The 26,891-nt window shown below is 51.8% G+C and overlaps 1 protein-coding gene across 3 annotated transcripts in view; it reads left to right on the top strand.

Moving 5' to 3' along the window:
- SEPTIN9 (septin 9) overlaps positions 1 to 26,891 on the top strand; it is a 250,111-nt gene that overhangs the window by 116,454 nt on the left and 106,766 nt on the right. For all 3 annotated transcript variants that reach the window (XM_024206297.2, XM_024206300.1, XM_024206298.1), the window contains one exon: positions 17,602 to 18,261. In XM_024206297.2, the coding sequence (XP_024062065.1) occupies positions 17,602 to 18,261 (660 nt within the window). The remainder of the gene's footprint in view (positions 1 to 17,601; positions 18,262 to 26,891) is intronic.

Genomic DNA, 26,891 nt, shown 5'->3' with positions numbered 1-26,891 from the left:
ATCCAGGAATTCCTGAGTTCTGTTCTTCTGTCTCATGCTGATTCACTCGGTCGCTTTGGGAAAGTCGCTGAACTCCTCTGCCTCCATTTCCCTGTCCGTAAATTGAGGATCATAATATCTCCTGGGGGTGCTTTGAGGATCAGTCAGTGAACATTTGCAAGGCAGCATACCTAAGTGTTATGGTGACCGTCGACCATTTATAACTCATTGTTTTTTAGCGTACATGTCAGGTCCAGACTAGATGTTCTGTGCTCCTCTTGGCACACACAAGCGTAACCCATGGTGAGCGTCTGTTCCAGGTTCCCTTCCGTATCCCAGCCATAAAAGCTGTGACTTTGTTACCGCACTCTCTAGGGAGCTTAGCACAAGTTGTAGCAGTTTATGCTTTTAGCTCTGGAAGTCCCCAGTTCAATCCCTGGGCTGTCTACCAAGATGGCAGCCATCACACAAGTATAACTCCTAGTATCGTTGGAAGGGAGCTGTGAATGACCTGCATGCACATTATTAACATAGCTAATATTCCTATACTCTTTCCATAGCCCTTTACTTCACCTGGCACTAAAATGCAGCCACCTCTGGCATAGATCTTGGCCGCTGTTTACGAGTACAGCAACCCCACACAACAGTTTAGGATTGGAAGTGCGGAAGAATGTCATGTCCATTTGAATGTAGGGGGGTCAGTGAAGTGTAAGAATGTAATTATTCAAGCTGGAATATGGCCAGAAAACGGGCTAACATCCTGCCATTCTGGTGACAAGTGTCCTGGGATATTTAATGACCACGAATGGGTAGGATCTCAGTTCTATGGCTCACTGAAAGCCGGCACCTACAAAAAGCTCCCCCTCCTTAGGAACCCCAGCTCACCATCTGGTAGCCCTTTAAAGAAAATCAGTGTTTTGGAATAATACCGTTGTATATTCTGAAATAAACAGTTCAACTGGCTCTGGCTTATTCCCATAAGAGTCTCATGTGTCTAAAAATGCAATGAGAGCTTTCAGTGCTTAAGCAAGCAAACAAACATAACCCTGAGGTTACAGAAATCATGTGCGGGATGTTTAGTGGGAAGCTGCCGCCTCTGCTTTCAGCTCTGCAGTCTCTGCAGAGCCTGACCCAGGTTACAAAGCAGTTAGCATAGGTCCTGTAGGAAACGGCATCCCTTTCTGTTTGTTTACTTTGGTCTCCTTCAGTGCTTTGTGAACAGAGGTTTCCTTGTCCACGGCATCACCTCAGCTGGGACTTGGTGTCTTTTTGTTTACAACATATCCACAGATGTTCGCCTCCCCGTTCCCCAGGTGTCATCCAGAGATTTTTGCCTCCACATCTAAAACGGAGTGTTTGATGTCGGACGTTATTTCACGTAGCACAGAACAGATTGGGGGTGGGGGAAGCTCTCTAATGAAAACCCAGCAAAGATTTGTATTGCAGGCCAGGGGAGGGAGCCTGGGGGGAGGGCAGGAGCCAGTGAGCCCACTGATGTCAATGGGAATCTTTCCATCTACTTCAGTGAGTTTGGATCAGGCCCTACAGAGAGTCTTTCACTCTGGGAGAAAGGCACATGCTTTGCCCCCGACTTTGTTTTTGATGATTTGTCTGTTTTGCAGATGAGTGGAATTTTTCCAGAACTTTGTCGCTCAGCCCTATTTCCTCCTCTCTGTGTGACCCTCACGGGGAGATCCTAATTCTTAGCTTATGATTCCATGGTGTGTGATGACAGGCGTGCCTGAGTTGTCGCAAAGTCAGCGTTACAATGACCTCTGTGCAGCAGTGGGAGGGGTGGACGGGCTGGGAGATGCACAAAAATGATTGTTCATCACTTAGGTTGCAGTGTGCACAGTTACGCTGGTGCACGGTCATAGAGCAGGACACGTTTCCTGTGCCAACGTAATACTCACAATCGCAGGGCCTGGTCCTGCCAACTCACGTTACTGGGTGCAGTGCTTACAGGAGCCCCACAGTGTGAGTGTAGGTGGCAGAGTCAGGTTCTATAGTGCCTACACTCCTCTGCCTCCTGGCGTTTGCAGGATCAGGCCTTAGGAGAGATCTGAGAAACATAGACAACAGTTCCATCGAGATGGGATGTGGAGTGATTAAAGCTGAGAACCGCCAGGTCAGAAGGCTTTGTGGGGGAAGTGGGTTTTAGAGAAGGATTTTTTGGTGGGAGAGAGCATTAGCAGTGAAGGGAAATTATGAAACCCACAATACAAATCTGTTCCCGTACATATTTCAAAGCATTTTCCGAGGACCAAGGAACACATGCATACACGCACGTTACCATTTACTGTATTAAAGGAAGCTGTGCCCCAACTTTCTGTTTGAACACGCGTTTCCTTGTAGGAGCAAAGAGTTGCTGCATTTGTATGTAGTAAACTAGGCTGATTACTACAAGGTGCCTTGGAGAGAGAGAGCTGCTTTTCCCCTGGGAATCCACACTGGGGGGATTCTTTCTTTTTTTCAGTATCATGATCGTTTTTGCTCTGACCACCCAGTTTCCCTCGCAAAGCCAGTCCCTGAGTGGGGGCCAGGATGGTAAGGTGAGGGTGAGGTTTCAGGTCGCTACCCCTTTCCCCCCCCCCCCACAGGATAGTTTTGCTAGCTGAGCCCAGATGGGGGATCAAGATCAGGGCCAGCTCCAGGTTTTCTGCCGCCCCAAGTGGGGGAGGAAGCCACGGCAACGCAATCGCGCTGCTCCACTCTTCGGAGGCAATTTGGCGGCAGGTCCTTCGCTCTGAGAGGGACTGAGGGACCTGCCGCCGAATTGCCGCTGAAGACCCGGATGTGCTGCTCCAATAGCGGCCGGAGTGCCGCCCCTTGGTACTGGCCGCCCCAAGCACCTGCTTCTTTAGCTGGTGCCTGGAGCCGGCCCTGATCAAGATGGATCCCGTCCAAGGGTATTGCAAAGGGCATGCCAATGTGCACTGCATTTGGCACTCCTAGAAGAATTCTCTGCTGAAGCCCCTGCAGGCCTGATGGTACACAGGGCAGAATCCAGCACTTAGACAGAGCTGGAGCTGCTCATGTTATCTTTTAAACTGGGTAAACAAAAACACACCAGAAAACGGAAACACCTTTTTCGTGGCTGTATGCTACTTGGCCTTATGCAGATGTTGCACTGTCAACACAAACACAGACAGCTTTTGGGGGGAGAAGGGGGAGAAAGAGATTCTATTATCTCTTCCTACTATCATGGACAGTTTGTCCTTTTTAAAGAGAGCAAGCACAGGGCAGCCAGTCATCATACATCAGTATACTGCATCCTGTACAGGTAACAGCAGCAATGTACGTTTACAAGTGTCTTTCATCCCAGAGGCTTTACAAAATGCATACAGGCATAAATACACCCAGCACTAAAATGCAGCCACCTCTGGGGCAGAACTTGGCAGCAGTTTAACACACAATGATATTATGGAAACTGCCTAAGGTCTTCAGGGTGAGTCCCCGTGTGGAATAAGTGCAGAATATGCACTCCTGAGAGGTCAGTGCTGTTGATAATTGATTTGCGGTACAGGTTGGAGCAGGGATGTTTCTGCCCTGTCACAAGTAGGGAAGAAAAATATAATGGAAGCTGCAGGGGAAAGGCAGAAATTTGGGTTGGTGGAACGTGCTGCTATTAGACCACTTATAAATGAACCCCTGTCTTGGGAAATGGAGGGTGGGGGGGGGGGGGGGGGGGGCTACATAGGGGATAAGGACTAGATTTTTAAAGAGGAGTTAGGTGCCTAAATGCCTCTAAAAATCTGGCCCTACGAGTATTAGCCATGCAGTGGTGGGAGAACCATGCAACGAATCTGTAGACGCAGCCCCTTTGGTACCGTGTTGTGCCAGGCACCCAGGAGGACTAGCACACCGGGCCTGCCTGCAGGGCTGATCTACGGCATTGGCCTTTATTTGGCTGTTATTGTTTTAATTAATAAGCCAACTTCCCTGCAGGAAGCCAGGAGGCGGGTCCTTTGGAACACGGGCTGTTTACTTCCCTTCTCTTGGCTCCGGGCTGCGCAGGCTATTTTTAAACTCTCCCATGTTGGTTTTTTTTTTTTCTGGGATTGTTTTGCTTCCTGAGGTCTTTTTTTTCCCCTCTCTCTCTCTTGCCCTTTTCTTTGCTCAGCTGCTGTGTGCAGGGGCGTGGTGACGCTGAGCAGGAAAGAGCCAGAAAAAGAGGCAAGCAAAGCATCAGGGAAGCTGAGAAGGTGAAAGTTTGAGCGATGGGCTGACGCAGCCCTAAAGCCAAGGTGATCTCGGGCCCCATGATGCTTTAGATTAGAAGCATCTGCCCAAAGGAACGTGCTTCCGCTTGCAGGGCAGAAATGCAAGGCCCATTTGTCAAAGCCACTTTCCTTCCTTCACGCCAGGAGCATGGAATACTTGCCCTGCCCAAGACTAAAGTGGAGTTGGGGTGGGTCCCTCCTGCGCTGCTCAGCAGTTTGTAGCTGGCTTCCCAGCACAGTTTGTTCTGTGTCTTTGGAGTCGTCTTCTGCATTCCTGGGCTGGTTTGAAAACCTCTTCAGTCGGACCAACCAGCTCTCTGCTTTCGTGACCCGGTATTCCTGCTTGTCTTTATGGAAGAGGCTTGCAGTGATTAATAGGGATGAAACCAATGGGGTTCTATAGAAACGTCTCTCAAAGCCTGTAGAATCCTTTTTGTGGGCCTACTTCAGAGCCCAGTAAGGTCAGCAGGAAGACGCCCATTGACTTGGGTGGACTCGAATCGTGCCGTGTAGGAGTTCTGAGCAGTCCTGTGGAATTCTGTGGTTGGGCTGTGAGGTTCTATGGGCTGGTCCAAAGAGTAATTGTTTTCTGTTACATTCAGCTGGTCTTTTCAGACCACTGTCTGCCTAACCCTCACCCTTGGTCTGATCTTGGTTCAATGGAGTTGGTTCTCTCTAGTTTCCAGGAACTTTCAGGGAGGTTTATGGTACAGAAAAATGAGTCTGCAAATCACCCCTTAGGACTGCACATATCAACTGGGTCCTGCAACAAACTGAGCACTCTGGCCCCGATCCAGCAGAGCACTGAAGTGCATGAGCGATGCCAACGGAAGTGCTGATTTTGGCATATGCTTTGCTGGATCATAGCTAGAAGAGTCAGAACCTTGGAGGATTGAGCTCGATAGGTCTGAACCTACAGCCCTTAGTCACACAGGTTGTTTGTTCCTCCTCACCCAAGTACTTCCATGGGAATACTCACCTGAGGGAAAGTTGCAGGTTCAGAGATTTTCAAGGGCAGAATAGACCATTGTTATCATCTACTCTGACCTCCTGCATATCGCAGGCCAGAGAACATCCCCCAGTAGTTAGTTACCAGGCCGTGTTCCCCTCTACTTGCTTGTGGAACTCCCTTTGATGTCTCTGGGAAACTAGAGTATATCCCACGTGCCTTGTCCCAAATCCTAATCTGGTGAGTTTATGACAAACTATTGAATCCTTCTGTCAGCATTGCAGAGCTAGCATAATTGCACCGCAGCCTCTCATTGGCTGTGCTGGTCAACAGCTAAGTAGCCATTGAAATTCTGATTCCAGAATCTTTAATTCCTGTGCTGCTGGTGATTTTTGTGCAGACTAAACTCTGCTGAAACATTGAGTCAGCTTCACAATCCACTCCCGTGCGTGATTGGCAGTGCTGTTCGCATAGACGGCACGTTACCAGAAAAGGAACGTAAATCTTGCAGCCTGCTCATAGAGTGAGATCCACAAATGGAGTATTGCCTAAATAAAGAAACTTTCCAGTACTCATCAAAATGTTGCCATTTCCTTTGCTATCACATTCGTTGGGAGAACATTATTCACCTTGGAATGTCTGATCTTCCAGACGCGTCTGTCTTTACATGAGCAGGCCGCTCGGTCCAAGGGAATAAGATGAGGTTGAAGCACTCAGAGATCATAGTGATGAGCATGGTTTAAAACTCCCAGCTCACAGAACTGCGGTAGTGTCTGTCACAACAGTGGCAGCGGGTAATGATTGTGTCCTCATCTGACCTACTTCCACCCTATCCCCACAGCAATCTTGTGTAGAGAGGGTGGTGCAGTGAGCAGTTCAGATTTGAATCATACTTTCTGCTTTCCCATTCTCTGTTGTGCCTTCATCCAAAACTCAGACTGACCCTGAATCAATCTTTTATAAAATAGAGATTGGGGGGGAAAGGGGTTAAGCATTAGAGGCACAAAACAGGAAAGAAAATGGCAGAAAAACTGGTGCCCTTGGGCTCTCCAGCCCAGCACTGGAGACTTGAAGGCTTTGGATAGTTTGGAAAAGCTCTTGGAGTCTGGACCTTTATTTTTAATTACTGTTCTGAATAGGACATTGATGATTTCATCAAGAATTAACTGCTGAGCATCAGTAATGCCCTTGGTGGTGGTGTACAAGGCCAGGCTAGCAAGACAGAGTCTGCCTGAAAGAGCACACACAAGAAGCTAAGCCTGGGGCTAACACCTGCTTGGCTGCCCCATGGGGGCTTAAGGAAGAAAGGGCACAAGAACCTCTCCCCATTCTCCTGAGCAGTAGCCAGGTGCGGTTGCAGGCCATGTGTTTTTCTTGGAGTGTCCTGTAAGTGTACGACACCCCTGAGTGACCGATGAGGGAGCCTATGGTAGAATCCTTCCTAGATTCCTCCCGGAGGCAATGCGACTCTGCACCACCTCTAATATGCACCTGGGCCTATATAGTAGTGTACAGCTCACAGCTGCTCTCATCATAGAAATGTAGGGCTGGAAGGGATATTGAGAGGTCAGCAAGTCCAGCCCCCTGCACTGAGGCAGGACCAAGTAAACCTAGACCATCCCTGACAAGTGGTTTGTCTTAAAAACCTCCAATGATGGGGATTCCACAGTCTCCCTTGGAAGCCAGTTCCAGAGCTTAACTACCCTTGGAGTTAGAAAGATTCCCTAATCTCTACCCTAAATCTCCCTTGCTGCAAATAGAGCCCATTACTTTTTGTCCTGCCTTCAGGGGACACTGAGAACAATTGAGCCCTACCTCTTTGTAACAGCCCTTTGCAGATTTGAAGACTGTTATCAGCTCCCCCCTTCTTCTTTTCTCCAGACTGAACAGGCCCAGTGTTTTTTAACAATACATGTGGTTTTCTATGGTGGGCTTCCTGGAAGAAATGGCTCACCAGAGGGATTTGAATGAGGAGAGGGGTGGAGTCTGGTGTACTGGGACTGGCTAGTCAGTCAGTCAGAGTTTAAGACCAGGAGGGACCACTGATCATCTAGTCTGACCTTGTGCACGTCCTGCTGCAGGCCACTAAACACCACCCCCACACCAAGCCAGCACCCAGAATTCAACCACAGCACTACAGCCCTTAGAAGACTAAAAACTGTTGTGTGCCACTGGTAGAGAACAGGCCAAATGCTCTCTGTCAACCTCAGGCAACCAATTATTTAGGAAAGAAGAACAAGAGTACTTGTGGCACCTTAGAGACTAACAAATTTATTTGAGCATAAGCTTTCGTGGGCTACAACCCACTTCTTCGGATGCATGTAGTGGAAAATACAGTAGGAAGATAGATAGATATATACACAGAGAACATGAAACAATGGGTGTTACCATACACACTATAAGGAGAGTGATCAGTTAAGGTGAGCTATTATCAGCAGGAGAGAAAAAGAACTGTTTGTAGTGGTAATGAAAATGTTCCATTTCCAGCAATTGACAAGAAGATGTGAGGAACTGGGGGTGGGGGGGGGAAGCATGGGGAAATAGTTTTACTTTGGGAGTGGATGGGCCATTACACAGTCTTTATTCAAACCTAATTTAATGGTGTCCAATTTGCAAAATAATTCCAATTCAGCAGTCTCTCGTTGGAGTCTGTTTTTGAAATTTTTTTATTTAGGCTTAGCATTGGTATCCTCGATAGATTGTTCACTCTCTTATAAGAGATAAAAGAGGGGTGGGAAAATTTTTGACTTCAACTATGGAGCTGCCAACCTGAAAAGGTTGAGACCCGCTGCTCCAGAGTATTAATTTCCTCCCCATTCTTCCCTCTGCCTTCATTACAAGGATTCTTTTGCCCCAGTAGAGATAATTCACTCTGGGTTCGGAATGGGGCAGGGGATAGCCTGATCCAGTATAGCCAACCCTTCTGGTCCATCGGTCCAATATCACGCCTCCAGAAGTAGCCTAGCATATCTGAGAGGTGCTGCCTAGCATGTCTCCTTTCATTCCCAGATCACAAGGGCCTATAACAAAGGTGTATGTCGTTAGCTCCACTTTATGGGTTGACTAAGTGAGGCACAAAGAGATCGTAGCGAATCGGTGCTCTGGAAGTAGCGCCTAGTCTCCTGACTCCCAGCCCTTCTCTGCTGGACTGCACTTGCCCCTCAAAGTTAGGCAACAAATCCTATAATGCCTCCAGCCAAACCCCACAGGGGCCTTCCTGAATCCCACAGGCCTTCAGCTTACACCCTGAAGCCCGACATTTGGTAGCTTCCTCCCATTGTTCCTCACCTCAAGTCCGCGCTGCCAGCCTGGGAGATGGTGTTCTTCCTCACGGCACTGCATACAAAACAGACAATCCTTTCCCAGCCCTTCTGAGGTTTGCTTGCTGCTTAATTGCAAGACCCCTGGTGGGACGTTCTTGTGCTGAGCTGATCAGTCGCAAGGCACGGGCTGCTGGTGGAAAGACCTGCCTGTGGCAGGGGTCTAATGCACAGCAGTGGGGCTCGGCTCTGTCGCTCTGGATAATGGCATCACTGGGGGACAGTGGCTGCTTCGTTTACGGGAAGAATGCTGGCAGGGAGCCAGGCACTGCTGGGGTGCTCCAGGGCTGCATGCCACACCCCATGTGCGCTCATAGCTGCGTCAGTGCGGGGGGTGGGCGGGGGAGCAGAGGCAGCAGCAGCTTTCATGACAAAAGTGGTCATATTGCAGCTGAGTGTCCGTTTCAGTCCCAGTCTCATGAACACAGGCTTGGAAATTTTAGCAAGAGGCTCCCGTGAGACCCCTCCAGTTCATCAGTGGAACTAGGACCGGGCAAAATGAAGGGAAACCGACATCTTTCAAGGTTTTAGTTAGGATTTGCTGCTTCTAATTTCCCCAGTGTAAATGGCCCTGATGATTCTCTTTCCTCTGAGTCCATATTGAGTCAGTGCCCAGCATAGTGCTGGACGACACCATGCTGCTGCATGGGTTGCCTTTCCCAGGAGAGGTAAAACCAGGCCACTTGTGGGTCTGGAAGGTACAGGTACAGGGGCTTTAACCATTGCTAAATGCCAGAGCAGAGGATATTCTGCCAACTTCACCCCCTTTCCCCCTGAAGATTCAATTGGACGAGTCTTTTGTGTGGCATGCCCTGAAGTGTTGCTGTGTTGTGTTAAACAGCTGCCGTAGTCCACCCCAGCACGGTCTGCATTTGGGCGGTGGATGAAGCAATCTAGCTCATCTGATCTTGATTTACATGGCCTGCAATCATAGTATCTGAGCACTTTGGGGTAGAGGGTGCTAGAAGAGGCCGGGTATTGCTGCTTTGTGATTGTGATTGGAGTCAGTGCCGGTCTGGGGATTTCATGTGGATGCTGTGGTCTGTACCTCTGTGCTTCGGAAACTCTCCTTCCGTATTGCACAGTTGGTTCTTGAGAGCAATAAAGACTTGATGCTTTCTGAGTGGTAGTTCCAACTGAAGAGGCACTTCACCTCTTTCATGAGATAATACCTCTCATTGCATGGCATGTAGAGTATGCAAACAGCTGTTTATCTTAGTTGGCGGTAATGCACGAACTGGGCAGGTTAAGTGCAATGTTCAAATAACAGAGCAGGGTTCCCAGCCTGCAGTGGAGTTGCTGTACTGATGCAGGAGTCAGTGTGATGCTGTAGAGAGCTTGATAGGGCAGGGACTGGCTAGACTGTGTTTGTACAGCGCCTGGAGATGCTACCGGAATAGAAATGCTAACGGAGCAGCCCATAGTTAAGGGTAGGGAAAAGTGATATTTAATGAGCTCTTGCTTCTCTTTGAGTAACGTGTCTGGTTAGGTATCTTTCCTTGTTAGACTGCAGCACACTCCCTCTCTCACCACCACCACCACCCCTTCTTCTCCCCCTAATAACTAAGGCTCCTACCTAAAATTCTTGATCCTGGCTTCTTCAGAACTGCATCTGTCAACGTCTGTCTGGGGCCCCGTTCGCTGCACTGTCTGTGTATCACGCAGGCCTTCATGCACTTAGCCTCTCAACGGCTTTGGAATTGTCTTGTTGGCCAGGTTGAAGGATCGTGATTCCTGTTCTGCAGCGAAGGGAATGGAGGCGCTGAGAGTTTGTCTCTTGCCCACGATCACACACGGAGCCTGTAGCAGACTTCAGAATTGAACCTGATCTCCTGAGTCCCTGTCCAGTGCCTTAAAACTACAAGACTGACTGGCCTTCCCCCCTTCATGGCTGCTCTGGCTGGGGGAGAGGTGTCTGTGGATTCTTCAGCTGCTGAATACTGCCCTCCTTGTGGTGCCCCCTGCATGGCTACTGGGAGAGGCTGCCAGTCCAATTGAGCCTGACCAGACACTCTGCGGAAGCATACAGCACCTGGAGAAAACCCACAAACTGGGGTCCGAAGCCTAACGCTTGCAGAGGGCCCAGGAGATACCCATGGTCCACCCTGTTGAATGCCTTCTCCTGATCCAGGGACAGGAGGGCGAACGACAAACCATCCCTACACCCAAGTTCCAAAAGATCCCGGACCAGGTAGAGGTTATCAAAGATGCTACGGCCCGGGACGGTGTAGGTCTGGTCTGGGTGGATCACGTCCTCCAGCACGGATCCCAGCCGCAGCAAGATGGCCTTGGCTACGATTTTATAGTCCGTGCTGAGGAGCGAGGCGGGACGCCAATTCCGTAAATCGCGGAGGTCCCCCTTCTTCGGCAATAAGGTGAGCACGGCTCGTCTGCACGAAAGAGGGAGGACCCCACTCTGCAAGGCCTCTGCCCAGACGGTGACTAGGTCCAGGCCGAGGATGTCCCAGAACACGCGGTAGAACTCCACGGTCAGCCCGTCCATGCCCGGAGATTTATTGGTGGGCATGCGGCGGAGGGCTTCCGAGAACTCGGCCAGAGAGAGAGGCAACTCTAGCCGGTCCCGGTCGCCTGCGCTGACCGTCGGGAGTCCGTCCCAGAGCACTCTGCAAGCGGTAGGATCGGTCGGATCCGGGGAGAAAAGGTGTGCGTAGAAGGCCCTGGCCCTCTCGCACATCTCCACCGGATCCGTGAGGGGGGTGCTGTCCTCCGCCAGGAGGCAGGTGACGTGCTTCTTGGCCCCCCTCTTTTTCTCCAGGGCGTAGAAGAAGCGGGAGCTGCGATCCATCTCCCGAAGGAGGTGGATGCGGGATTGAACAAAAGCACCCCGGGCCCGATGATCATCGAGGGCCCGGAGCTCCTCCCGCTTCTCCCGGCACGCTCCGCAAAGGGATGGATCCTCAGGGCTGGCGGCCAGACGCCTCTCTAGCTCTAAGACCTCCCGTTCCAACTGCTCTATCGCTGCATCCCTCCGTCGGCTGGCGCCCCAGGTGTAGTCGCGGCAGAAGAGCCAGGCGCGCACCTTTCCTAGGTCCCACCATCGCCGCGCCGAGGGAAAGGCATGCCGCTGCCCTCGCCAGAGAGGCTGCCAGTGGCAGTCTGGTCCCCAGGCCACTGTTGCTTCCCACCAATCCCACTCAGGGAGTGCACACGATTGAGGCTTGTGGGAGGGGGAATGTATCCTGTGGACTGCTGAGTGAGAGAGCGACTCTCTCCCTACACCCTGGCGAGGGTATAGTGCAAAGCATCCAAGCGAGAGCCCTGGGGCCCCACCCACGTGAATATTGAGCAGCCATGATCATGCTATAGTGCCCCCTCTTGGGAAGATGTTTATGAAAACAGAAGTTTCTAATCCCTACAGCACCTCACCAGTGGGGCCTGTAGCGTCTCTGGGTCCCGCGAGCCCTGCTCGTGGAGTTGAAGGTGGTGTAACTTGCATCGTCTTGTCCCCTCCCAGACTTGCAGCCACTCACCAACGTGTAGCATACCCTTCCCCTCGCCCCTTACATGTTACCTCTGAGCATGGCCAGCCCAGCCTAACTGATGCGTAAGGGCCGTGTTGATGACCGAATGGGAATTCAAACCCACTTCGAGGGGCCTGGAAGATGTGACATCAGCAGACTCCCTTGTACACCCCTTTGAATTGGTCCTAAAACTCCAGCCACTCCTGAAACGTGGGGCTCATGGCGACCCCAGGCACTGCAGATTATGCCGGTAAAACATGCAGCTTCCACACGCCTCAAATCCGGTTCTGCTCATAGCAGACCCAAGCGTGGGCATGGCTGTTTAATCTGTACAGGGCTCCACCATCTCCCTGCAGGATAACCCCTCAGACTGAGCTGCTGCAGCAAATCCGTGCAATCTCCATCACAGCCCCACACCCACCTCCCCCGTGCTATCTTGCAGCCGCGCGCTTTCCCAGCAGTTGGCTGGCCTGTACTTTGCAGCACTCAAGCTCATGGCGAGGGGAGGAGGAACCTTCTGAACATAAGCGTAACTAACGAATGGTTGGCCGGCTGTGTGTCAGCAGCTGCATTTACAATCTGCTGGCAAAGTGGCGCGGGAGTTCCTGCCACGTGGAATGCTTTCCTGACCCTGTACGCTGGAGAAAGCTGGAGCAGATGGTTCCCATTGCTGAGCGGGGAGGCTGCTGCTCTGACAAATACATGTGTCAGACGGACTGAGAGTTCACAGGCCTCTCTTCCCTCTCCTCTGGGTTCAGGCGTTCAAAGAGCTTCCCCCAGGAGACAGAATGCAGGGGATCCACGCTCTGCTGCAGGGAAACATTTGTAAGAGTTTTTCTAAAGGAGAAAGGAGGGGAAGGATGGTCCAGTGGTTAGGGCACTGGTCTAGGACTTGGAGACCAGGGTTCATTCCCTGCCCCACCAGAGGCTTCCTGTGTGACCTTGGGCACTTAGGGTATGTCTGTACTGCAGGCACAAGGATTCTAGCTCAGGATGACAGAGCAGAGCCAGCTGTAATCTAGCTAGCAAGGGTCCCAGAACAGTAAGATGCAGTGGCATGAGCTAGTCCTGGGAGGAATTACCAGGTTTCTGGTTGGGTTCTGTACAGCTCATGTTGCCATGGCTTCCAGGGCCCAAGATAGCTAAATTAAATCTAGATCAGGTATATCGGCACTAGCTGTAATCACACCTTGCGATTGTAATTTAGATGTACCCTTGGTGCCGCTGTGCCTCAGTTCCCCCTGTGTAACGGGGAGAGTAGCCCTTCCCTACCTCATGGAAACCTATTTCCCTATGCTAATTTCCCCCCCTACTGTTACTGACACCTTCTTGTCAACTGTTGGAAATGGGCCATCCTGATTATCACTACAAAAGTTTTTTTTCTCCTGCTGATAGTAGCCCACCTTAACTGATTACTCTCGTTATAGTTGGTATGGCAACACCCATTTTTTCATGTCCTCTGTGTGTATATATCTTCCTACTGTATTTTCCACTGCATGCATCCGATGAAGTGGGTTTTAGCCCACGAAAGCTTACGCTCAAATAAATTTGTTAGTCTCTAAGGTGCCACAAGTACTCCTCGTTCTTTTTACTAAAGACTGTGTGGTGCTTCGATACCACAGGGATGTGGCCCAGATAAGTACCTGAGAGAATGTGTGTGAACTAGGGATGTATCTGGCCACTGGGAATTCAGGTGTTTGCTGAACAACAGCATATTCCTCTCCTCCACTCTGGAATTAATACATTCTAGACAAGGAAACGCAGTGGATCTAATTTACCTCGATTTCAGTAAGGCATTTGATACGGTTCCACATGGGGAATTAGTAGCTAAATTGGAAAAGATGGGGATCAATATGAAAATTGAAAGGTGGATAAGGAACTGGTTAAATGGGGCGACTACAACAGGTCTTACTGAAAGGTGAACTGTCAGGCTGGAGGGAGGTTACTAGTGGAGTTCCTCAGGGATCGGTTTTGAGACCAATCTTATTTAATCTTTTTATTACTGACCTTGGCACAAAAAGTGGGAATGTGCTAATATAGTTTGCGGATGACACAAAGCTGGGAGGTATTGCCAATACAGAGAAGGACTGGGATATCATACAGGAAGATCTGGATGACCTTGTAAACTGGAGTAATAGGATGAAATTTAATAGTGAAAAGTGCAAGGTCATGCATTTAGGGATTAATAACAAGATTTTTTGTTATAATATGGGGACACATCAGTTGGAAGTAACAGAGGAGGAGAAGGACCTCGGAGTATTGGTTGATCACAGGATGACTATGAGCCGCCAATGTGATATGGCCATGAAAAAAGCTAATGCGGTCTTAGGAAGCATCAGGCGAGGTATTTCCAGTAGAGATAGGGAGGTGTTAGTACCGTCATACAAGGCACTAGTGAAACCTCATCTGGAATACTGTGTGCAGTTCTGGTCTCCTATGTTTAAGAAGGATGAATTCAGACTGGAACAGGTACAGAGAAGGGCTACTAGGATGATCCGAGGAATGGAAAACCTGTCATATGAAAGGAGACTCAAAGAGCTTGGCTTGTTTAGCCTAACCGAAAGAAGGCTGAGGGGGGATATGATTGCTCTCTATAAATATATCAGAGGGATAAATACCAGGGAGGGAGAGGAATTATTTAAGCTCAGTACCAATGCGGACACAAGAACAAATGGATATAAACTGACCATCAGGAAGTTTAGACTTGAAATTAGACGAAGGTTTCTAACCATCAGAGGAGTGAAGTTCTGGAACAGCCTCCCGAGGGGAGCAGTGGGGGAAAAAGACATATCTGGCTTCAAGACTAAGCTTGATAAGTTTATGGAGGGGATGGTATGATGGGATAGCCTAATTTTGGCAATTAATAGATCTTTCACTATTAGTGGTAAATATGCCCAATGGTCTGTGATGGGATGTTAGATGGGGTGGGATCTGAGTTACTACAGAGAATTCTGGCTGGTGAGTCTTGCCCTCATGCTCAGGGTTTAGCTGATCGCCATATTTGGGGTCGGGAAGGAATTTTCCTCCAGGGCAGATTGGCAGAGGCCCTGGGGGTTTTTCGCCTTCCTCTGTAGTGTGGGGCACGGGTCACATGCTGGAGGATTCTCTGCACCTTGAAGTCTTTAAACCACGATTTGAGGACTTCAGTAGCTCACACATAGATTAGGGGTTTGTTACAGGAGTGAGTAGGTGAGATTTTGTGGCCTGCGTTGTGCAGGAGGTTAGACGAGACGATTATAATGGTCCCTTCTGACCTTAAAGTCTATGATTCTATGCCTCATAGTCAGGACAAGCACCTCTGCTTCTGGGATATATGGGACCAAGCTGATGGGACAACTCCTGAGCAGCGTATGTGTCGTCGTTTATGGGCCAGACTCCGACATGAGTATTGCAGCACCTGGTCCTTTGCCTAATTGTTGTTGAGATAAAGGAGTAAGTGCACCCTGATCTGGGGGGCAGGGCAGCAGGCACCATTCAATAGCCATCCTATTACAGAAAGGCAGATGGCCCCCCCTATTCGCTATGCCGCCACGGTAGGGCTGCTATTTCCGAGACTGGCCCTGTGTTTTCTAAGGAGGAGCTGGCAGGTAGCAGACCTAACTCTGACTAGAAAGACACTGATCTGTCCTGAGGTTCTCTTGCCCTTTGTCCCTGTCTCTGCAATTGCACAGTAGCAGGCTCCTAGGGGACCCAGCAAGAGCTAAGGCTGCTTTAGGCAGCTGCTCCTGGTCAGAGCATCCATCAGGTTTGGAAGGGCTCATGCAGCTGCATGCTGACTCCACCTTCTGTTGCTCTCAAATTTCAGTGGAGTCCCAACCCCAAGGAGCTCATGCACAGAGGGGAAGCAGGATTTGGTGCTGATGCATTCTCCACACCTCCTTGGCCTGTCCCTGTCATTGCATGTGGCAGGTGGGGAGACACCAGGGCTTGTTTCTCTTCCATGCATTCTGGTCCCCTGGCTAAGGGTGCTGTGCTGTGAAGTAAGTGGGTTTTAGGGCATTACTGTAGCACAGGGAGGCTGAGTAATCGAGAGTAGCTAGGTTTTCTTCTTTCCCTCTCCCACTTTCCCTCCTGCTGTGCGTGTGCTGTTCACCTCTTGCTCCCTGTGCCTGACATACAGGGACCCACTGTATGGGGCCGTGGAGTTGATGCCTTCTCATCAGGTGCCTATTCCTTTAACAGGGGCTAACACCAGGGGTGGGCAGGGTCAGTCATGCCTGGCCAGTCTGACGCAAACCAGGCTGGGATCTGACAGGGGCTGACCCTGGGCTATTGTGGGGTGGGATCATCAGGTTGGAGGAGTTTATAATAATAGTTGGTGGAAGAGAGATGGATTGATGTGGATGGACCCAGCCTGCCAGGATACTCTGTGCTTCCTTTGATTTCTGAAGTGCAGGTCCAGCGAACTCAGGTTTCTGGGGCCACGCAATACTTATTGGCTTTCCCCAGACAGGTTCCTGGGTCGTGGATTTCAGAGTTGCCTTCTTAGTGGGAAAACTGTCTCCATGTGTTAAAGGGGCCAGCGGGAATGCTGTGGGCCCCTTGAGACTGGGACAGCTAGAACACCAGAAAACTTCACTTCCAATAACATGCAGCTTTGTAGCGCCTCTCAGACAGGCTGATTACTCAGCTCTGGTATGCGAATGACTGAAAGCAGTGGTGTAAAGACATTCTGCAGTCTATTGCTTAAACCAAAGCACTCCATGCTAAGCTCACACTGAAGCCTAAGCCTGAGAACCAGAACTCACTGTCGGTGTGCAATGCTGGATGAATCACTTAGCAGCTCTGTGCCTCAGTTTCCCCATCAGTAAAATGAGGCTGATCATGGTTGGTTCTGTAATAGCGTCTAGAGGCCCCACCGGCACAACCCTGCCCCAAAGTGGCTGTGGTGAAGCTAAATTCCTTAACGTTTTAAAAGCGCATTGCGATCCTTGGGTAGAAGGCTCTTGAGAAATACAAAGTATTGTTATAGAAGATTTATTCAGCGTCTGATCCCTTGTTATTAAAATATAACATAAGCATCTCTCTCAGTGGTATGTTTATCGGGGATTTCCTGGTCTTCTACAGTTGTTTTGGACACTTTCATGAGGGTGGGTTTGGATTACTTTGCTCCAAGTGACCCACTCGACCCTCAGAAGTTGTATATGTACCTCTGCGCCCTTTGAGGTGGAATCGCAGTGGCTGGCTACTCGGAGTGTAACCAAGCTAAAGCCAGCCAGCAGGCCCCCATTAGGACCTGGTTCCAGGCTGCCTTGTACCTTGTGAAGTCATTTATAGCTGTGCAAAGCAGGAGACAAAACATTACCCCTAGGGTGAGTGGAGAATACTAATAAGGTGGCAACCTGTACTAGAGGTGTAAAAGATACTCAAGTTGCAAGGCCTACATGTTGAGTGGTTAGATTTCTGGGAATAGGGATTCCTGGATTCTAGTCTTATTTCTGGCACTGACTCGCTGTGATTCTTTGGGTAAGTTCCATAAGCTCTCTGTTTCTCAGTTCCCCCATGTGTTCAGCGGGGGTACTGATCCTTACCCACCTCTTGAATGGGGGGGAGGTCTTGAAAGTTCATGAACATTGGTAAAGTGTGCTGTGATCCTCTCATGAAAATGCAGTTGTTGTTAAATTCTGAATTCCGTTCATGTATTTCAGCTCTGAAGCGATCTTTCGAGGTCGAGGAGGTAGACCAGTCTCCAAACTCCTCCACACCGCAAAGACGGACCCCGAACCCTCTCCTCAGGTCCACCGTATCCAGCTCCACACAGAAATTCCAGGATCTCAGTGCCAGGAATTCAGAGACACCTGCCAGACATGCAGACTCTCCAGGCCAAAGGTCGCCTAAGTCGTCTCTGAGGAGGGTGGAGCTCTCCGGACCCAAACTCCCTGAGCCTGTGTCACGAAGAACAGAAATCTCCATTGATATCTCATCCAAGCAAGTGGAAAACTCCACTCCAGGGTTATCAAGGTTCGGCCTCAAGAGAGCAGAGGGGCTGGGGCACAAACCCCCTGAGCCCACTCCAAGAAGGACTGAGATCACTATAGGCAAGCCTCAGGAGCCCGCTGTCCGGAGGATGGAAGCCCCCACCTCAAAGATCCCGGAGCTGCCCCAGCGGAGAGCCGACACAGCCAGTGCCCCTGTGCCGGACGTTGCCACCAAACGGGTAGAAATCCAGGTGGCAAAGTCTCCAGAGGTCCCAGTCCCACCTGTCAGGCAAGTGGAGAATTTGGAGCCTTCCTTGACCAGTCAACATCTCCAACCAGAATCAAAGCCGCAACCAGTAATGGCTGAAATCCCTCCAAAGAGTCCAGAGGGTAAGTAGAGCCCTGGGCACATGCTTGTGTAACATCCTGGCTAAAGTATATGTCTGCCTATGTCTCCCTCTAGTGGCTGTCCCACAAGGGGGGCAACAGCCTGCTACTTGTTCACAGCTAACCCTTGCTCCCTTCGCTCATGTGGTGAGGTCTGGTGCTGAAGGTCCCGGGTTTTGTACCCGCTGGTGTCTGAATGAATGTAGTCACGGGTCTGTTATGCTTGGATTTATTGAGTCTTATTGAACTGCTGGGGGCACTGCAGAATTTTCATTAAGTGGCCCCATGAGACCACAAAGCTTGCTGCAAGTAGAATGAGAAAATATCCCCCTCCCCCCTTACCTCAGCTGTTTGCCAGGCTTGTAAAATGGGACACTGCTAACATTTTTGACCCTAATCTTGGGCCCACCCGCCTTGACCGTGTCTCCTTAAGAAAAGCAGCCATTGGGGTGACGTGGAAGGTGCAGACATGGCGCCTGCATTGCATTGCTTGCTGTTTCGTTGCGGTGCTGATGCTTGTGGGACTCCAGTACTGTGTCAGCAATTATTGTCCTGCTGGGGCAGCCACCCAGCCTCTCTCTTAGCAGGAATCAGGAGCTCTTTCCCTCTGGCCCCTGTAACCAGATGCTGTAATTGTGTCATGGACTGGAGCCACTGTGAAATTGGAGCCCTGTTTTACATTAGCTCTATCTTGTTTTTGATTAATCCTGCATTAGGCATTGAAGCTGGCTCCCCTCCCGCAGCGGCGCCGGGGCCTTTATTCCCTCCCCCCCCTTCTGTTTTAAAGAGATTTTGTTCTGTTCCAGCTCTTTGATTATTTTTCCATTCCTCAGTCCCCTCCTCTGCTAGGTGCAGCTTTGGCATTGGAGGCCATGACCTTCCCTCCTCACCCTGCTCTTCTCCACGCAAATGGATCCATTGTGGGGTGGAGTGTTACAGCTGAAACGGGCCCCTGGGCGGTCTTTGTGTGGCCAGTGAGTTACGCAGCCCGCCCTTCTCTCGCCCCCCAACTCAGCTCAGTCCAGCCAGGAGTTAACCAGACTGCCTTACAAGGCAACGTCTGTCGGCCTGTCCAGTGCTATTGTTCAGTTGCTTTGTTAGCTCGGGACAGTGGTTGGAGACGATAGAAGAGCTGCCTTCTTCTTCGTGCCCTCCCCTTTCCGCCCCGGAGCCTGTTCCAAGCCTGTCGCACGCAGACCCTGCCAGGGGTGTCCAGGCCTCCTGCGGCTTCTGCCATTACCTGTCAGGAACCTCCCTGCCGCCCCTGCTCTGCGCCTCAAACTGGGCTGCTTGGTTGTGGGAGCGACAGCTGCCAGCAGAGGCTGTTAGGGTGGTTTTGCTTGGGGGAGACCTGGTCTGTAGTAGCACTTGGACAAGTAGAGAATGTGGGGGGGGGGGAGGAATCACACACACACATTCTGCCATTGGCTGCTGGACCCGTTCACTGGCATTACGCCGGGGCTGCAGAAATGTGCCTTGGTCTGAGGACCTGGCCTCTCAGGTGTTAGTACTGCTCCAGTTGACCTCCCATTCAAAAGCTTCCATGGAAACAGGAAAGCCATGTTATCTGATACCAAAGCTGTGCTGGGCCCCTCCCCAGGCTTGGGCCTAGCCCCAGGAGGGCCCTGTGTGAAGTCAACTGCACAGAGCCCCATCCAGCTCACTCCCCTTTCGCTTCCATGTACCTTTGATGACTCTGCTTCCCTCTGACCCCCACCATTCCTGACCTGTTGTGAGACTCCCTGATCTCTAGCGAGCCCTCCCTCCCCACCTGTCCTAGGGCATGAGGCCGGTGGTGCTGAAGGGCATTTTTTAGCAATTGGGTGCGAGCGCGTGAGGAGTGGGTCTCTGCCATTGGACAGGCTGCAGCAGGGGCAGGAGCTCAGCTCCCACTGACCTTAATGGGAGCTGCAGATGCTCAGGGCTTCTGAAAATCAGGCTCAAAGCACATCAAGTTGGGCGCCCAAAAGCTGAGGTGCCAAGAGAGGCCACGTTGTTGATGCAAGTGACGTGCCCAAGATCTGAGGGTGAGTCAGTGGCAGAGCCAGGCTTTGAACCCACAAATCCTGACTCCCAGTCCCCTGCGCTAACCATGAGCCCACAGAGTTTACAATATGTGGAATGAGGAAATGGTGAAGTCCCCCTTATCCCAACTGTGTGTAACCTTTGTAAGAAGAGAGGAACAGCCCTGGTGGGATGGAGGGCGGGGAAGCCGCCTAGGACAGCTGCAGTTAACACAGTAGACAAACTTTGATTGTCTGTGGCTGAGTGACATCTAAGAAACAGCAGAATAAGCCATAAATGCACTGCAGGCCAATCCACTTTGCCCCATCCCTCTCCGGGTTTAACATAACCTGAGTAACCCCAGAGAGACCATCCGCTCAGTGAGATGCTCAGTGGGTCTGATCCTGCCAGGCGTGGAGCTCCTTCAGCGAGGCGCAGAGCCCTCTCCGCTCCCACTGACGCTGAGCACAACACCACGCAGGATCGGGTCCTTTGGTAGGGACTGGAGACAGCGTCTAAGCTGCAGAATCCCTGGACAGCTGCCTGGAAGTGGGGGTGTCTTTAACACAAAGGGGGCTCCAGAATCCCAAGACAGCTGCTGAGGGTGAGGTTTACACAACAACACAGCTGTCTGGGGTACGATTTACAGAACAAGGCAGCCATGCTCGGTGGGATTGATACAAAGGGGGCTTTCAAGCCCAGGGAGGCCCCGAGTCCAAAAAAAGAGCCGAGAAATTAAGTTGAAAATCTCATTCTCCTGGTCCTCTTCTTTCCCAGCTCAGATTTACCGCCCGAGAGCTAAAAGAACAGGAGTACTTGTGGCACCTTAGAGACTAACAAATTTATTAGAGCATAAGCTTTCGTGGGCTACAACCCACTTCTTCGGATGCATATCCGAGAGCTAGTGCAACGTCCCCGCTGCTCCCATCGAGCCCCAGCACCTTTCCCCCTCCCTCACTGACATCTTAGCCGCTCTCCACTGTGAACTCTAAGCTGCCTATGCAATCACGGCTCCTTGGGCCACTTTCCCAGCCAGACCCCATTGTGGGGCACTGCCTCCCTGTGAATGGCTGTGTAGGGCCCACTCTGGAGGAGCGCTCTCTGCTGGGGCCTAGTGGAGCCGTCGGAGGTCTGGCGTTTTATGGGACTGCCCATTGTTTGTCCTACCTGGCAGCGGGGGAGCGTCCTGCCCCCTCAGCCCTGTGGCGGGAGGGGCACTGATCGGCACCCTGCTTGCTGAGCGTGGGCAAAGCGAGCAGAGCTGTTGTCTGGAGAAGCCGTGGACTTTGAGAGCCAAGGGGGGTCCCTTCAGTGGTAGGAGAAAGAAAGAAGGCTTCTCGGAACCCCCTGAGAAGGTGTTACTACTTAATCCCCCCCAAACACACACACAGTCTTTGGGGGGTAATGAGATGCTTCCCTTCCCTTTCCAAGATGGAAGGAGTGGCTGGGGTGGGGGCTGCTCTGCTCCCCACTCTTAAAAGCCCCCAGGGCACCACTGGTTGCCATGATACAAAGGCTAGGACTTCTCAGCTCAGCTGATGCTCTGTGTCCAAGCTAGTAGAGTGATAATGCAGGAAAGCCTGCTCTGATGAGGAGGTGAGGACTCACCATTCCAAGTGAGGCCCATGAGGTCTGATTTTTTCATAGCTCCGAGTCGTAGTACAACTGGATCTGCTAGCAGGGTGGGGACTGTAATGGGCTGCCGTCCTGAAAGAGATGTGCCCAGGGCCTGTATGTGAGTGCAGAGAGGCAGGCCACGGCTGAGCCCCACAGAAAAGAAACTGGATAATCCCTTACCCAGTGGGGTCTTGGTAGGTGGCTTCTCTCATCTGTGTTGAAGGGGCCGTGGGACAGACCTGTCATCCCAGACTGTCCTTCCCTGGGATTGAGTTTGGTGTGGGAGGAAATCGCTTCAAAGCTGCACGTGGACCTGAGACAGAACGAAACAACGCAAGAGAAAAACAAGCTCTCCCCTTAAACAAATCCATCCCGTTGGGAGCTGGAAACGGGATGGATTTACACCAGGGGTGAATTTGGCCCCGTGACTAAAAGAACCTAGCTTTGATTTGGAGGGCGATGATAGCTTGGTGACTCAGCTGCTTCCTGCCCAAGGGAGCCAAGGGCTGCAAACACAGACTCGAGTTCTTGTCCGAGAGCCAGGACTAGGAACTGCCGTCCTCCCCAGTTGTCTCTGCACTGCAGAGCAAAGTGTGTTCCCCTTGGAGATGTGCGGCTGCCTGCAGGTGAAACTGCCGGGTCTCTAGGCTCGCTGCAGCTGTGCCCCTGCAGTGGCTCTTGCCCCTGTCTCTCTTGGCAGTTGTGACACCTGGATTGATGCCCTGCTTCCTCTAGCTGGGAAATGCTCCTAGAGGTTGGGTCACGCATGATGCTGCAACATGATGTTCATGGAAACTCCCCTTTGCCCCAGCCCCCTGCTACCCCTAGAGTGAAGCCTTGAAAACAGACCAGAAGCAATTAACCCCTTGTGCCTGCCTCTAGCTTGTTGTTGAGATTTTATTTCCCTTAAGATCCAGCTGTCAGTGACTCGTCCGGGTTCTCATGTTGTTCCCCTCCCCCTCACCCCACTGCTGTTGTCACCACCACCTTTGCTGAAGGTCTTCAGGAAAGTGTGATGCAGGAAGGATGCTGGTTGGAGAGAGCTGTCACATGGAGCTCAGCATCTCTGAAAGAAACCGCAGGGAAAGGAAGCCAAACAAATGGAGCAGCTAGCTGTGGTGAAACTGCCACTGTGAAGGGGGAGGGGGAGCGGTTAGTTTGTATTGAGATTGCGATACAGCAGCGATTTCCACCTGCATAACTTCAAAAGCCACATGGCAGTTTGCCAGGCACTGGAGGGCTGTGCCTAATTTGCATTTTAATTTACATGCATATTTAAATCCAAATATTATTGTGCACAACCTGATTGTCTGTCTCTTGCTTTTATTCCTCCTCTACATTTATTTTCATTCGTTTAATGCTGCTTTGACAGCCCTGGAGACTGAAATCCCCAATAGCAGCTATCCCTAGGATAAGCAGCAGCCATGCCAACTTTTCCTCCCTTCCTCTCTTGTGCCCTGCCACCTGACCTGAAGGGATCTTTTCTTGTGGAGGACGGCATAGTCAGTCCTCCAGGTCTGTTAATTCCTTGGCTTTTCCTCTGAGGCCTGGTCCACACTAACCCCCCACTTCGAACTAAGATACGCAACTTCAGCTACGTTAATAACGTAGCTGAAGTCGAAGTACCTTAGTTCAAACTTACCGCGGGTCCAGACGCGGCAGGCAGGCTCCCCCGTCGACTCCGCGTACTCCTCTCGCGGAGCAGGAGTACCGGCGTCGACGGCGAGCACTTGCGGGATCGATCTATCGCGTCTAGACAAGACGCGATAAATCGATTCCAGAAGATCAATTGCTTACCGCCGGACCCGGAGGTAAGTATAGACGTACCCTTTGAGTGACAACTCTTGTGAGGGCGCCATCCACTGCATAGAGGATTGTGACTGTCTATTCGCTGAATGTGACAGCAGCCAGCATCAGATGGTGGTAACCTTTGGTTCCTGCCACTTCCCTACCCAGGATTTGAACTGATGACAGGCTACTTCCGGTCCGCTGGAAGCGTGGTCCAGTGGTTAAGTTGCTAAGCTGGGACCTGGGTTCAGTTCCTGCTCTGCCATACGCTTTTTTTTGTGACTTTGGGCGAGTCACTCAGGGTAAGTGTGCACTGCAATGAAATACCTGCGCCTGGCCCAGCTCAGCTGATTCATGCTCTCTAGCCTCAGGCTGCAGGGCTGTAAAATTGTGGTGTAGATGTTCGGGCTCATCTGCAACCCTCAGCTCAGACTCCAGAGCTCAGGCTCCAGCCCACGCCCAAATGTCTCTACTTCAATTTTACAGCCCCGCCGTAGCCTAGCCTCTGGAGCCTGAGTCAGCTGAATGGGCCAGGTGCAGGACTTTAATTGCAGTGCAGACATATCTCGAGTCTCTCTCTGCATCAGCGCCCCCATCTGTAAAGTGGGGATAATAGCAGTTCTGTCCCTCGCAGGGGTGTTTTGGGGGATAAATGCATTACAGACTGAAAGGGGCCCAGATTCAATGGTAATAGGCCCAATTAAGTACCTAATGTGGGCTGAGCAGTCCAGTCCCCCGAGCTTCCTTGGCAGATGAGCAGAATGTGCAGGTTGGTTCAGTTTGCCAGCAGTAACTGCCTACTGCTGCTAGGTTGTGTCCTCACTCTGCTGTTCTGGGCAGAGGATGGTTCCAAACTACATTGTCTCTCAGGCCTTACGTCAGATACTCTGAGCGAGACACATGAGGGGCTGAAGCAGGCCCTGGGAGGATGGAGGGGGAAGGGAAGTAACGTTATCAGCTAGACTGTTCCACCCCTGCAGTAGGTGACAGGAGGCAGCCTCGGATGTGGTATAGTCTATAGGCAACAGCATCACTGTAAACAACGTGCAAACAGCTTCCTCAGAGTTACCGCGAGCCTAGCAAGCCTGCTGGGGAAAGCCTGGGTGGAGAGCACAGCTGTGCACCAAAGGGTCACGTAGCAAACCCCTACTGTTGGGCCAGAGGTTCCCAAAGCTCACCAGCTCCAGGGCAGCTTTCCACATGTCCAAGGGATACATGCACCTTGCATAAAGGAGCCTCTTGAAACCAGCCTCTTCTTTAATACAGGCAGTCTTCCCTTGCACGCTGCAGTCCCCAGCACACTGTGCTCCATTCATCTGAGTGGCTGGCTGTGCTGCACCTCGAAGAACGTGTCCTTGGGGGTGCGCTATAGAACTCTCTAGGCATGTGGACTGAACTTTAGGCATGCTGATGCCGGGCTGACACTGGGGTTAGGGCAGAGGTGGGCAAACTACAGCCCACGGGCCACATCCGGCCCGCGGGACGGTTCTGCCCGGCCCCTGAGCCCCCGGCCCCTCCCCTGCTGTTCCCCCTCCCCCGCAGCCTCAGCTCACTCCGCCGTCGGCGCAATGCTCTGGGCAGTGGGGCTGCGAGCTCCTGGAGTAGCGCAGCTGCAGAGCCTGGCCTGACCCGGTGCTCTGTGCTGTGCAGTGCATGGTGGCTCCAGCCGGGCGGCATGGCTGCCTGTCCTGGTGCAGGGGGAGTCGGATGGGGGCGGGGGCCGGGCCATGCCTTGCTGTTTGGGGAGGCACAGTCTCCCCTAACCAGCCCTCCATATAATTTCTGAATCCCGATGAGGCACTCAGGCCAAAAAGTTTGCGTGCCCCTGCGTTAGAGAATGAGTCTGGCGATGCATCTCCCCCCGCTGTGGCCCTTATGGACCTTGCAACAGCTGTGGAATAGATGGGCAATATTGTCCTTGCTTCATCCGCTCCTGTCTCTCCTGATCCACTCCAGAATATCCCCTGGGCTGGGAACTTCTAAGGAGGGAGGCTTTGTGCCTGGTGAGGGGGTGCTCTGCACTGGGAAGGGTGTTCACAGCTGCTTTGCTGCCCCTTTCCACCAGTTCAAGGCAGGCAGGACTCTGCCCCAGGTATGTTAGTGCCTGGATGTGGATCCCTGCCCCAGTGGTGACCGAGCTGGAATTGGTCAGCTCTAGGATTTCTCTTCTCCGGTGTGTGCTTCATTACTGCCGTCCAAACAGCCTCTCGTCTGCTGCCTGTTGCCAGGCGGCACCTCGGCACCTGCCTTCCTCACCGCCTCCACAGTGCCCCTCTCCAAGCCTCAGGAGGCATGTGTGCTTCACAGCTGCTGCATATTGTGTCCCTTGATGTCCAGTTGCCGGGCTAAACCAGGAGGGGAGCACCTGACATTTTAGGGGGCAGGTTTTATCCCCTCCCCCTGAGATTGTGCAGCTGTTGTCATTTGCCTGAAGCCCGGATATTAGCTCCTTGGCCTCTGTTGGCTTGGCAGATGGTGCGAGGGGAATTGTGTTAGGTGCAGCACTGGAATTTCCTTCCATGTTGTCTCTGGGACAGGGGAACTGGGAGGGAGGAGTAGAAGGGAGCCGTGTGCATATGACCAGCATATCACATCCACAGACACCCCCAGGCCCTTCTCAATGGAGGGATTTTGAGGGCTTCCCTTTGGTTTGGATGCGTGCCAGCCTAATCCTTTAGGAAGAGCCTCGTATAATTTGTAATGACTAATTCTGCAAGAGCCCTCTTGTCTGGGGAGATGAGCAGCATGTCTCAGCTGTTTCTGGTATTCATGGTTCCATCCAGTGCCTCTTGTCACTAATGTTGCAATTTTGAGTGCTCTAAAGCAGGGATGGGCAAACTTTTTGGCCCGAGGGCCACATCGGGGTTGTGAAACTGTATGGAGGGCCGGGTAGGGAAGGCTGTGCCTCCCCAAACAGCCTGGCCCCCACCCTCTATCCGCCCCCTCCCACTTCCTGCACCCTGACTGCCCCCCTCAGAAGCCCCAACCCATCCAACCCCCCCTGCTCCTTGTCCCCTGACTGCCCCTCCTGGGACCCCCCGCCCCAACCATCCCCCGAGACCCCACCCACATCCAACCCCCCCCGTCCCCTGACTGCCCTGAACCGTATCTGCCCCCCGCCAGACCCCCCCGGGACTCCCACATCTATCCACACCCCCATTCCCCATCCCCTGACCACCCCCCCGCCAGAACCCCCAACCCATCCAACCCCCCCTGCTCCCTGT

The sequence above is a fragment of the Terrapene carolina genome, unplaced genomic scaffold (assembly GCF_002925995.2).
Source record: "Terrapene carolina triunguis isolate 2854851 unplaced genomic scaffold, T_m_triunguis-2.0 Scaffold192, whole genome shotgun sequence".
Classification (NCBI taxonomy): Eukaryota; Metazoa; Chordata; order Testudines; family Emydidae; genus Terrapene; species Terrapene triunguis.
This window is presented reverse-complemented; position numbering and strand designations above follow the sequence as displayed.